General features: G+C 39.7%; 1 protein-coding gene across 1 annotated transcript in view; it reads left to right on the forward strand.

Annotated features, from left to right (window-relative positions):
- LOC138000659 (adhesion G protein-coupled receptor L2-like) overlaps positions 1 to 6,761 on the forward strand; it is a 38,277-nt gene extending 31,516 nt beyond the window's left edge. The window contains exons 12-14 of the mRNA XM_068847223.1: positions 748 to 1,002; positions 2,496 to 2,610; positions 4,658 to 6,761. Of these exons, the coding sequence (XP_068703324.1) occupies positions 748 to 1,002; positions 2,496 to 2,610; positions 4,658 to 4,818 (531 nt within the window). The 3' untranslated portion in view covers positions 4,819 to 6,761. The remainder of the gene's footprint in view (positions 1 to 747; positions 1,003 to 2,495; positions 2,611 to 4,657) is intronic.
- The last annotated feature ends 6,957 nt before the right edge of the window (positions 6,762 to 13,718 follow it).

The following is a 13,718-nucleotide window of genomic DNA, read 5'->3' on the forward strand; positions in this document are numbered from 1 at the left end:
AATTTTATCTTCTCGTGCTGAAAGTATCTCTGACTCGCTCGCTTCGCTCAGTCGTTAATAAGATAAAGTTCGCATATCCCCGCGCGGCCATGTAATATCTTCTATATCCGGTGGAAAACTTTACTAGGCAGCTAGCAATTATCCACAGGTGGATCGCATTTGCCATCTTTTGAATAACCAAGGCCAGATTTGCGGTCATGAAAAATAATGTGCCAGTGATTGCACACTATCGTCGTAGTCGTCGAGGTCATCGTTGGACATGGTCGTGTCATCTTTGTTGTCGTGGCCATTTTCATTACAATACTCAATGGCTGTTTTCATATCAGAGACGGATTATGCCTCTCTAGTATAAAAGTGTTAATTAAATACAGAGCTTACACAAGGGCGACGAGGACACCAACGAGAGCGTTATAACCTCAAGCCATTCGAAATGGAAAGTGTGTAGAAATATTGCAGGAATAAAATTGGCATGAATTGTGTGGTTGGTTAAAAATGTTTCGTCATGTTCTAAAACAAACGTGTAGGTCGTGCAGAGACTTTGTTTTTGCTCATTAGGGCTATTGTTTTGCGGTGTTCTCCTAACCGTCGTCGTCGTTGATGTTGAGGAGGTGGTGGCGGTAATAAGCAGATTAGAACTCTGGCATAAGCACGTTTAATGCAGATAGTAATTCATCATGCCTGATAGGAGAAAACATACCGGGCAATGAATTTGGATATCGTCTACTCAAGGCTCTTTTGTTTTCACAGATAAACATCGTTGTATTTGTTCTTGTAATGCACTCAATGTTTTCAACGAGGCGGATGAAGAACAGCTCACAAATGGAAAAAGTGAAAGCTGGAATCAAGGCCTCCGCGGTCATTCTTCCTCTGCTTGGTATCACCTGGTCGTTTGGACTCTTAAGTTTCAATTCAGATACCGTTGTTTTTAAGTATATATTTTCCATCTTCAACTCTCTTCAGGGATTGATGGTCTTCATATTTCATTGCCTTCTTAATAGACAGGTGGGAATATGAAAATAAATACTGTCCTGGGAGCCAATTAATTTAGTTGTTATTAAGTAAACACGGCGTCAAAGACAGGGAAAACGCTACGAAAGATTGCGTTAAGTGGGCAAAAACGAGAGAGATTTATCGTGATCGCCTTTACGTGTGAAACGGCAAACGTTAAACGGGCAGGCTGTTGTTTGTCCAAAGATAAAAATGAAAATCCTTTATTCGGATTCCCGTCTCTTTTGAAACGTTGCCCACTACCATGTAGATAACAAACAAGAAATGATCCAAAATGAATCAAATTTCATTGATTCCTGGCTCAATTTCAAATTAAAGAACTTAGCCAAGTCTGAGACGGAGCTGCTGGGGCCCGTTTCTCGAAAGTCCTGAAAAGCCATTTGTGAATCTGCCAAACCCTTGTTGAGGAAGGCGGATCCTTTAAGACGTTTTCAAGGTAATAAAAAGGAAACTAACTGTGAAGTTTGACGACTTAAAATCCTCTCCGTTCTTGAGATACAGAGGGAATTGTGACACCCAAAAATAGCCCGTTAAGTTTAAGGACTTTCGCGTAAACGGGCCCCTGATCTTTAACCATTGATCACTGGAAGTGAGACTTAACAGATTTTACTCTGTCTAACGCCAGACGATTTTACTCGTCAACTTGGGGCATCCTAGGGCGTCAATGGGTTAAAGATTTCACTCATGTCCAGAAATGCGCCTAATTAGATGCATCCAACACGAAGTGTCTCTTTAAGTCTAAGCCTTTGCAACCTATTTGCAACAAGTAGGTAAGGGTGAGGCTAAATCGCATGGGTGGGTGGGTGGTGTTTGTTTGAAGAAAAAAAAAGATATATATTAGCTCCCTCAGTGCTCGGTCCAAATTTGTCTTAGGTCTCAGGTCTTGTCTGTTTCGAGAATTTCTAGTCGTGGATTTTTTAAAAAGGGTTAGGGACCCACGACCCACGACCCACGACCCACGACACACGACACACGACACACGACACACGACACACGACCCACGACCCAACCACCTACGCCGATTAGATACTCTCTTAAGTAAGGGTAAAGGTCATGCCGTGACGTCATTTTTAGCTTAGGATAAATGCAGCTGTTTATCTTTACTTGAGGAGCTGCATTTGGGGAACATTTTGTGACGTTAATTGTCTGTATTCCGAGACACGAGTAACGTTGAAGTTGTGGAGAAGACGTGCGTGACGCTTATTGAAATACCCTTGCATTTAGTTACTTTCATTTCTGAACATACAGTGTATCTGAAATATTTTGCCGGGGAAAGTAAGATGAAACATTTTAATCCGTCTCGAGGCAAAATATCGAGCAAAGCGATCGTTACAGCTTGCTTTACTGCAGTTGTCAAATTTAAATCGAACGATATCCATGTCCCTTTCATATCATAAAATGTACCTAAACCTAAACTACGGCCATGACTGGTGCATTTAAGGGTGAAAGTGATAAATATTGACGTCAATATTCTTTGAATGAATAAGGTAAAAGATGCCATCAACCGACGACGACAGAGGCGCATGCCCAGAGCGGTCAAGCCAGAAAATCCCCACAACAGTTCTGATAATTTGAGGACCAATCCAAAGAAGGGCACGCTGGGTATGTACTAAACGCTGTTTCACGTTCTTCTGTTTGAGTACAAAATTCACTACGTCACAAAGTTGTCTGTCAATGGACCAATTTCGATATATTAAAATTCAGTCCCAAACAAAAGGCATCATCTCGAGGCTCTGGGGAATAAATATAAGCAGAAACCCATAAGGGTTGAAACGTGTAACGGCCCCTTGTGTGTTGGGAAACAAGCTTCTGAATATTCGATTTGCCAAGTACCATATTTGGAACAACAAGAGCGAGGGGTTTCCAAATATGGTACTTAGCACTGAAACATTCAACCAATCAGTTCGCACTGAATATTCGGAAGCTGTGAACGCGCGTTACACGTTTCAACTCTTATGGGTTTCTGATATAAGTATTTGTATGAGTTTATTCCCCAGAGCCTCGAGATGATGCCTTTTGTTTAGGAGTGAAATTTAATATATCGTAATTGGTCTATTAGTTGGGCTCCCAAGAAAGAATGCTCCTTTTGTTTCTCTTATACAGATCACGTGACGATACTCAAGAGAGTGCGTGCGAGCATAAGTATGTCCGACTTGAAAGAGGATCCCCCTTGAGTATTGCAACGTGATCTGCATTGAGAAAAACAAAACGAATGAATCCTGAAGTCTACTTCAGTTCATTTAAATATCAAACGGCGGTATATCGTGCGCTGTACATGGTGATTGATACAAGAAGCTTTTGCGTTTTTCACTGAATAAAACGATTAACTGGAAATATTCTTCTCAGTTTAACGGTGTTTTGAAAAATATATATATATTTAAGGAGCTTGGATGCCCCTTCTCAACCAAGCCATACTTTGCTTTGTATACTCATCATAATGTTAAAACTTCATATATTTCATTTCTGTTAGGTTTCTGGTTATACGGTCATGAAGCCACACAGTTAACTGCAAGGACCACTTTTATCTTACGCCTATAAACCGCACTTCAAATATTTATTTCTTTCATTCATAAGTTCTTTCACGGGAACACGTGAGCCCAACAAATTGATCTTCTCCCAACCGTGTGACTTCATAGCTCAGTTGATAAAGCATTGCACCGACATCGCAGAGATCATGGGTTCGAATCCCGTTGAAACCCTCAGAATTATTTATGTCTTTAATTAAAAGTGACAACGTACTGCTGAAATTATCCAGTTGAGTGCGAGGATCATTTATATCTGTCGCCTTTAGAGTCACTTTGTGACGCCTACACCGATCACCGTGAATCTCATTACGACTGAAGCAAGCCTCGTATCCTCCGTTGGTTATCCATTCTCGACATGTGGCCAAACCACCGAGCTCTGTAGTACTTCACAACCCACAGTTCTTTCCTTCTTTTTTTTTTTTTTTTTTTCATTCCAGATATTCTCGAGTTTCGTTACTCTCATCTCGTCCGTCTGTGACCTGTTCTTTATCTATATCTTTTAGTCCATACTTCGCAGTTGTCACGGCGTTTTCACAGATTGATAAATTTTTGGATTGACTTTCCCGCGAATGACTCCCGCAGGAGCCTGATGACCAATCACAAGAAACTGTCTTGACGTCATAGCGTCAGCGAACCGGAACTGCCGTTGTTTTTTGCAGAAAAGAAAGTCTAAAAATAGATCGGTCTGTAAAAATGCCGTGTCGTAGGCTTAGTATGGGAGTTGTCTTCCCCTAGTCATGGGCTCCTAGTATTGGCTGTAAAATGGTCTTATTTTGCATATTTTCACTGTTTCATAAGTATTCTTTGATTCGCTCCAAGACGTCATTCTCCTGTATTTAGCCTTGCTGTCGAGAATATTCCTCAGACAGGTATTCTGACTGATTGACTTGCCTGAGAGTGATTCCATCGACTACTTTGTACATCTCTTTGGGCTGCGGCCTTGATATTTCCCTGGGATATATAAATGACACCAGAAAAGGAGAACTATTATAACTTGCGTAATCTTTAACTACCCGATTTCGACAACTTTATTTAACTCAATTCGGCTCATTCAAGTTCGTTCACACTCTCGGTTGCTTTAAAGGTATGAGCATTATGCAATTCTTAGACTCTTCTTTTCTCAGGACAATCCAACCAGGCTGAAGCTGAAGATAAGCAGCTAGAGGTGGGAAACGATTATGGTAATGCGACATCGAAGCCAAGACCATCACGCATTGAAGTTAAGTCAATGCCTCCTCCAGAGGAAGACACAAATGCTGACAACTCGTTAAACACGCGTTTATAATAGCAAGAGTAACGATGACACGATGTGCACAAATCAACCTTTCTTTCAGAACGGAAATTGGATGATAGAGGGACGAAACCCGTACAAGTGCAGCCCAACCGCTGCGGCTGTGGTGTCCTTGAAATTATAATAGTAAGATTCTAAGCTATCAGTCATCACACAGTTAAATGCTTTCGACTATAGAGCATCCAAATTAGATATTTTAAAGAAACAGCCATACTTTCAATTACCTCTTGTTGTACCAAGTCAATGGCTTTCAGTTTATTTCTACCCAGTAGTAGCCTCGATCAGAGAGTACTAAAAAGCTAGAAATAAGCTGGAATGACTGGGGCTTTTATGGTTTTGAACTGTTCACTAAGTATTGCAACACAGCCAGCCCGGCTTGCAGGATTTAGAGCTGAACGCCTCTTATCCTAACGTATGTTTATAATAACTGCGTAAAAAAATAACTAGATTACTTTTTAAATCAGAAGACAGATATGAACGGACTGTTCTATGCGGCGCTTCCATTCAGAGAACGGCTTGACGATGAAAACGTTAAGTGTAAAGCCATTCTTTCACTATCACTGAAGAACACAGTTCTTTATGTTAAATTGAGAATAAAGCCCCCTAGCTAGTTTCGAAAGATGCGGCGTCGTATTTAGGGTCCAATCTTGTAACCGATGGCAATCACTGTTGATTTAATCTTTGAGGTAAACGCCTCCAGAAGTCCATGACGTGCTTGGCTATTTAATGTCACCCACATTTAAAAAGATCGACTTTACTTATTCTGTTGGTAAATTTAAAGTACCATGAGTAGTATGGAAATCAGCTCCTCTGTAGCGGGGAAGTAGTGGCCTTCAACCTGTGCACCACGTTGGGGTTGGCTTAGGCGCATGCTTAGTCAAACCAAGGTGCCCATGTTTGATCTGGATAGGATGACTCCTCTAGTACAGGGTTCAGTCAAGGTCTGTCCTATCCTATCGAGCACGTACTAACAGTAATTTCAAGCGACGATAAATCAGAAGACAGATATGACCGGACTGTTTTAAGTGGTTCATTCAAAGAACGACTTGACGATGAAACGGTTAAGTGTAAAGCTTTTTTTTTTCACTATCACTAAAGGCCACAGTTCTTTATGTTAGATTGAGAATAAAGCCCTCTAGCCAGTTTCGAAAGAAGCGGAGTCGTATTTAGCGTCCAATCTTGTAACCGATGGCAATCACTGTTGTTTTAATCTTTGAGATAAAAGCCTCCAGAAGTCTATGACGTGCACACACCTCTTGGTTCGAGAGAAGCAAGAAGTCGTTATTCTCCAGCTGACCGAAAGAACCGCCGGTCACTGGGAACGAGTATGGCTTGGGTTTCCCATTGCAAAGCCTAGTTAGAACTTATGCATGATTACGACCTATGCTAAAAATCCACCAAGAAGATTTGCTTGCAAAAAATTATTCACATAATCTGGACGTGCAATACTGTTCGCACGTGGATTTTCTTTATAAGTTTGCTTCTTTGGGATTTAGCTCATGCTAAAATTTAAAAAGGTTGATCTTATAAAGTTTGATTTTCCAATCCGAGGCTTGGTGGTGAAATTAGCTAGTCAGGCGTCATCACGCATAAGGGCTATTGAGTGTCCTTTGCAATGACCTGGGTATATATATATATGACTACCGTGATATCTTGAGGAACTCTTCAAATGAAACAGTATAGTTTACATACTCAACCTAAGATTTCCTTTGTCCTACAATTCTTATAAGCGATAAACTGAAGAAGATAGAGCCTTTGCCGTGCTATTAAAGTTGCCAACGACAGGAGTCACAAATTAGTTTTAGTATAATTTTAACACATTTTTGGAATACATAGAATCCATATTATTGCATATTGTAATGCGTTTTAGTCTCTATTATATTGTAATTAAGAGGGCCGATGGTTTGTTTGCTTGGCTATTAGTGTCACTCGCCACATTAAAAAGATCGACTTTACTTATTCTGTTGGTAAATTTAAAGTACCATGAGTAGTATGGAAATCAGCTCCTCTGTGGCGGGGAAGTATTGGTCTTCAACCTGTGCACCACGTTGGGGTTGGCTTAGGCGCATGCTTAGTCAAACCAAGGTGCCCATGTTTGATCTGGATGGGAGGACTCCTTTAGGACAGGGTTCAGTCAAGGTCTGTCCTATCCTATCGAGCACGTACTAACAGTAATTTCAAGCGACGATAATAGCAACATCACCGAAAACGCCACTTTATGCTATCGTGTTTTACACCTTTAGCGATGCCTCCATCTCTAGTAACTTTTTCGAGTTAGATGCCAGAGACGGAATCGAACACCTCGAGTAATCTGTGTTTACAATTTTCTGCCTATTCATAATTTTATTTATTTGTACTCAATTCTGCACAGGCTTCAGGTAAAAAAAACAATTTGAAATTTGACTAATTCTTGTTAGTCAAGAAACAAGGAAGCTTGTCCATTTTTTGCTTCATTATTGAAAGAAATAGTTCTGCAGTGAAGGGATTGATCAACATTGTTCCAGGTATGAGACTGGTTTCGGATCATTAACCCGACAAAGAAGGCTTCCCGATCCGACAGATGAATATAAATATTCAGTTAAATATTACAACAAAATTAAAAAACGAAAGACGTAAGTTTCTTGGCTAAAAAGTAGGTTGTTAACCCGAAAAGCGACGAACGATTCACGTTCTTCATTCATTGTAAACACGAACCTTGACACAAGGTGATCACGTGCACCTTTGTGGTTGCCTAGCACATGATTAATTTCTTCCTTCTGACAGAACATCTTGCCTTTCCCCAGGAATCTTAGTGTTTTTACGATCGATTGTCATTTATCTTTCTCTGAGAATTCGAAATTCAGAGTTTTATACAAAAACTATGTTATTTTATCTTCATCTGTCTTTTGGCTTGCCTTTCACTGTTACCGTGTACCTTGAAATTTTTGCCGGACTTTTATTTTGCGGATTGGCGATTTTTTGAGGTTTGCGTGAACGAATTTTTGCGCCAATTGACTGAAATTTCCGATGGAAACTAATTTTTACGGTTTTCTTTTCAAGAAGCAAGACTATTTTCAACTTCTATTACTTTTTGGAAAAAAAACCCTTCAATCATCGAGAACGGGTGGAAAAAATTTGGCATCCTGGAGGCCTTAGAAAATGGTGTCCCCTCAGATGACCCGTTCGATTAACTGCTTTGAGTTCGTTTCTTATGTCTGGAAAAGTATTGACATAACCTTTTATCGTTTCGTTTAGTTTGTAGCAAACTCCAATTGCCTTTTCTCAATGCAAATATAACGATCTTTTAGACCCCACTGTATGTGTTTTTTTTTTCTGCTGGAAATTATTTTTGGGGATCAAGTACTATCCGCAAAATCAGCAAAAATTAAACCCCGCGAAATAAACGTGCTACACTCCCGGCTTTTGCAATACCATTTAGTGCAAACGTAAACCAAAAAAAAATTGACCTGTCATCAGATTAGACTGAAAACAAGAAAGATTTTGAAGCGGAAACAACATGTTCAGTCCTTCCTTTTCATTTGTGGCATAAACGTTTGCTTAGTGCAACACTAGACATGCATGATATGTAGGAAAACGTCCGTCAGAGCAATTTGCAATTTGTTACTTTTTTTGCAGGCTATTTCACTTAAAGGGGCTATGTCACGTTATTTTAGGGTGTTTCGGGAAAATCCTTAGTTACGAGTTTAAAACTCGAAAATGGTAATTTGGAATTCCTTGAAAGATAAAATTATCGTTACATCACAAACCTTTATCAAGGCGATTTGTCATAATTTTGAAAAACGTCGGGCCGACTGTTTTCAAGATTACCCAAATTTAAACCATTTCAATCTTGTACATTTATGTCCATCCATGCTTTTCTTTCCTTTTGCCGTATTTCTTTTATGTTGTTCAACAGTTTAAAGTGGTTATTGCAATGTTTTATTCCACTTTTTGGGCATTTTGGGAAAAAAAAAAAGGAAAGCAAAGCAACTTATTAAGTGTCTAGTCGTTCTAGCGCTGGAGCACTAAAAGAAAATTACCGGAACACTGCAGTCTAATACCACCAACTCAGTGCCTTCTGTTTTTGTGTAACATGTACTACAAGCAACCCAGTTTACCCTCATGGAGTGTCTAGTTGGTTGAAAAAAGGCTATCTCTATGAATCTCAGCAGTTTGAGCCTTTCAAGTACATTAGGAAATGTATTTTATCTCATGAGCGAAAAGTAAGCGCTTTCATCGCAAAGTAAACTCCAGGTGTTTTCGTTGATTACCAGCCAAATTGGTGGAACACATGGCCTCTCCATACAAAAATCTATAAGTTGCGTGAGACGCTTCAACAAATAACTTAGAAACGATGTACCGCTTCGACAAATAACTTAGAAACGATGTACCGCTGTTAAAAGATTTGTTTTCTACAATATTCCAAGTCTCGAATCAAGAGTCATAATTGGACAAACGTTTCTTAATAAAACACATTGGGCAACTCACGGCTGACGAAAATATCTTTTACTATCTTTAGAATGGGGAAAAAGGAAAGGTGCAAGGTGCTGGAAGAGAAATAACAGAGGGACGCGTATAGCTGTTATAATTCTTCGATTGTCGGGAAAAATGGTTGAAATAATTGAATGAAAACTTGTTACCTTTTTACCACACTCTCCGCCCACTTGTACCCTACTCTGTCGTCTTAACCCTTTCTTAATTAATTAAGCTCTGATTAGTAAGACTGCCAAATGCATGAATGACAATCAACCTTTATTCAGACTACTCATAAATAATAAATAAATGCTTTGTTTATAGTGGAAGCGCACTTAGCTATCAAGCTAGTTCACAGGCATCCCACTCTTAAAAATCTGAAAGAAACAATTTAAATTTAAAAGAAACAAGATTAAGAACCCCAACTGGCAAGAGGCAACCAGTTGCCTATTAACAAAGCGTGATAGAGTAGAATCCGGGACAACTGGAAACAAATCCAAACCAGAGGCCAGAACGGGATTTGAACCCGGGGCGGTAACCGCGTGCAAAGCCAACGCCCTAACCACTGGACCACGCTGCCTCCCCTTGCATACGGAACCTGCGCCCGCAGTGCGCGCGGCAGTCAAAACTGTGCTATCCTGTCAATCATTTGCCCCTTCACCGGAAACAGTGCATTTCGGTTGTTCGTAAATGACATTGTTGTTGATCTACGCAAGGATGCGGTCAAAGTCTTTATTCGCGGCGTTAACTCAAATAAATATCGATACGGTTTTGCCGTCTTCTTGCACTTGATTCGAAAATACCAGCCTGAATTCGTCTTAGAATAGTTAGAAAAAGCACAAATAAAAGCCAAAGCATAAGAGGTCACGTTCGAATTCTGCTCGCCGACAACCCAAGTTTGTTGACAAAAAAATTGCCACAAAATGTTTTAAATGGTTTTCTGGCCCTTTATTACTAATGGCGCTCACGTTCATTTTAAATGGAGTATCGGGAAAGAAAAATTGTCAAGCTGATATTTTTTTCGTGTGAACATACATTTTCACGTAGCGAAAATTTGTATAAGCACAACAAAACGTTTACTAACCATTGCCCGAAGGAACACCTTTTAGAAGCTGCAAGGAAGCCGCTGATGAATTTTGCACAAAACCCTCGGCCCCTAACACCGGAAAGCCAGATTTGGAAAGTTTTTCAGTGGAAGGCTCGCTAAGGAAGAGTTTCTAGAGCTTGCCCTCCCGCAGGTCGCCAGAAAGGTGCAAACAAGCTTGTTCATGTCTGAAAAGAGCAAGATCTAGAAGGGGCAGTCAAAATTGTGTTTCTTTTATTGTGCGAAAATTTATTCTTCCCTCAATCCCAAATAAGAACTTGCTGTGTCTTGCAATTCAACAGTGAATTGCTATTAGGCCAATAAGAGAATCAACATCAACAAAGAGGCACTCCCAGGGGTTTGGGGAAGAAAAGAACATGGCTAATTTAAACTGGGGAACAGAGTAACATACATACATACATACATAATCTTTATTTAACGTGGGTAGAAACACTTAGCTGAAGCTATTTTACAGGTTTTCCATAAAATAATATTAAAGAAAAAAAGAAATATATACATAAAAATGTAAGAATATGAATAAAATATCTAGTATCTAAAATTTCAAAATTTAGGTAACTAAAATTTAATGTTCCTCACTGGTTTTTTTAACAATATCAAAATATTTTAGGGAACAAGGGAAGAAAACCAATTTAAATTTTAGGGATCAAAAAGCTGGGAACAAGTTTGAAAGTAATTTGGGGAACAAGGAAACACAAGCAAATATGTAAAGGGAACAAGGACTCCTCTCCCCAGGAGGGCCTCATCAAATGTTCTGCGTCTATCCAACAGCTCAAACAAGCTATTCCAACAATTTTTGAATGACCAACAAGAAAAGAAGACTCTCTTAGAGAAATAGATCATTTATAATAACACTTTAGCATGCGAAACAATGCTCAGATGCTTACGAGCACCCTCATGCCCATGTTTGTAAACAAGCACCATGAAGTATTCCTTGTGGCTGGCTGGTTTAGGCATTGTTTCATCTTTCAACATTGGGCAAAACCAAATCAACTCCATTCTCAGAGGGCACTGGGGAAAGAAGCTAGAAGAAAAAAGTGGCCTTGATCCTATTCTCCCAAGGTAATCTTTACAGAATAAGATCATAGAAGGAACACTTTTGAGTGCCAACCTTAAGCCTTTTAAAACAAGCGCAAACAAATTTTATATTAATAGTCTTTAAATTCACAAAATGTCAAACAGCATATTTTAGCCTCATATTCAATTAGATTTGGCTGCAATGTTCCTTAAAACTATGCAGAGCTATTTACCATAAAATGTGGAACATTTCCTGCCTATCTAAATATGCTGCAAAAGGGCTCCAAAAAGCAACCAGTTAAGTTTTTAGATTAAGATACACAATACCTAAAAAATAAATTACTTGATGTGATCAAGACATTGAATGACTAAGCAATAAACAAATGGCAGCAATGTATGTTAGGTTCACAAAGTGGGAAAAAAATATTCCTCAACTGATGTTTCAATATGCATTTAAATTAATTTTCTATCAACAATTCAAGGGACTGACTTTTCACTGGTATTGATTTACATTTCCATGATAAGTTTGAAAGTGAATCTGGCAACCACAGTGCCCTATGAAATGGGAAATAACTTAAACAAACTCTGTAAACTAACATTTTACAAGGGACACCATTATTGATGCCCTGCGAAGAACAAAGATTAAATTGAAAGAAGAGTTGGTCTGGAGTTTATCCACAATGGACAGTTAGTGGCTGCATTCACCAATGTAGAGAACAAACACATCAAGTTTCTTGTCAAGCAACCAGGTGTTCAAGGAGCTATTCAATTTCCAAAGAACTATGGTAGTGTGCAACAGTACCTGGGTGAATTCGGGTACCTGGCCTGAAACTGAAACTTGTGGAGCCAAACAACTTGTTGAGCTAGGTACTTAAACTGGGTAGATAATTATGTCTACAAATATTGTCTATTCAACCAACAGTTTCTCCTAATTTTGTGTAACATTCACTTAATGGTTCCTTAATAAAAAAATTGCTAATTCAATTAAGGATTCAAGTCCTTTGAAATCATCAAAGTTACTTTGTGCCACCAGGAACAAACGAAAAAGTACAAGCACTGAAGACAAACAGCTCACAAAAGGCAGAACTCCGTTTAAAACAGCAAAACGGACCGGGGATCCTCGGGTCACTAAAAAGTGCTGCATGCTACGTAGATGTTTGCAGAACGATCGCAAGTTGTAATCACTGAAAGAAAACTCCAATCCAGATCTGATAGACGATGGTCGTGCAAGACTCACCAAGCACATGGAACACCCAACAGGATTGTTTGTTGTCTGGCACAGCAGGTGAACGAAAAATTGTTCCCCTCACTATTAAGTTCCAACCCAAGACCAATCTTGCCCAAGACCAATCTTGCCCAACAATTTGGGCAGCAGGCAAGCTCACCACAAGCCACCGAAGTTGGCCTGAAGTTCGATCATGATGGACACAAACAAGAGCTGAAAAAACTTCATATGGTCAGACGACCAAATGTGATTGATCAGTTATCGGACATCAAAGTGCTGAACAGTACAAACCAAGGGATTTCGTCGTAAAAATACACTCAGCAACGTCTTCTTCTTCTACAGAATAAAGTTCAAAAGCGATCCTGGTTGTTAATCACATGCTAGACCAATCCATAAACTGGATAAAGTGGATTGGCAAATTGATTGCCAGAACAATGAGTCATTTCTGTCTCGCTGAGTTCAAAGAAGCGACGGTCAAGAGAGTCACAACAGAAAGCTGGGCGAATATCCACCGATCTAACCAATCAGAATGTAAACAATTGGCGTGACGTCGGATAGCATTTTTCCCTCTCGCTGAATTCTGATTGGTCAGTTTAAATTTCAGTAGCTCTCGCCGTATGCAAGGCCAGACAGACTAATTTTATTTTGGCCTGGCGTTGTTTAGGTTTTCTAGCCAACTTTCTCGGCTGCTACACAGGCTCATGCTGAATATGGTACCGCTCAATCCTTTGACTTGATGTCGAGAGTGGAGTAATTTGCCGTTTGTTGGACCAGCCCATCTCGTAATTATGGTAAGTTTATGGTCTTTCCCTTTCAATAAGGAGGTTAATTAAGCAAGCGACGTTTTTGAGCCCGGCCTCGGATGGCAACCGGAATTGGACCTTTCGGCAAGCCAGGGCAGTAATGTCTCTCAGAGTATTAATGAATTATAAATGTAAGGGTAGTTACGTGAAGACAAGTTAAAAGGGAAAACAACTCACTTCCGGTCGCCGTCCGAGTCTCAAAACGTCGCCCCGCTTGATAAGCTCCCTAATATATCATTGGTCTAATGCTTTAGCACACTCACAGACCTATAAAAAGAAAGGAAAGGCACTTTAT

This window comes from Montipora foliosa, chromosome 4 (assembly GCF_036669935.1).
Source record: "Montipora foliosa isolate CH-2021 chromosome 4, ASM3666993v2, whole genome shotgun sequence".
NCBI lineage: Eukaryota > Metazoa > Cnidaria > Anthozoa > Scleractinia > Acroporidae > Montipora > Montipora foliosa.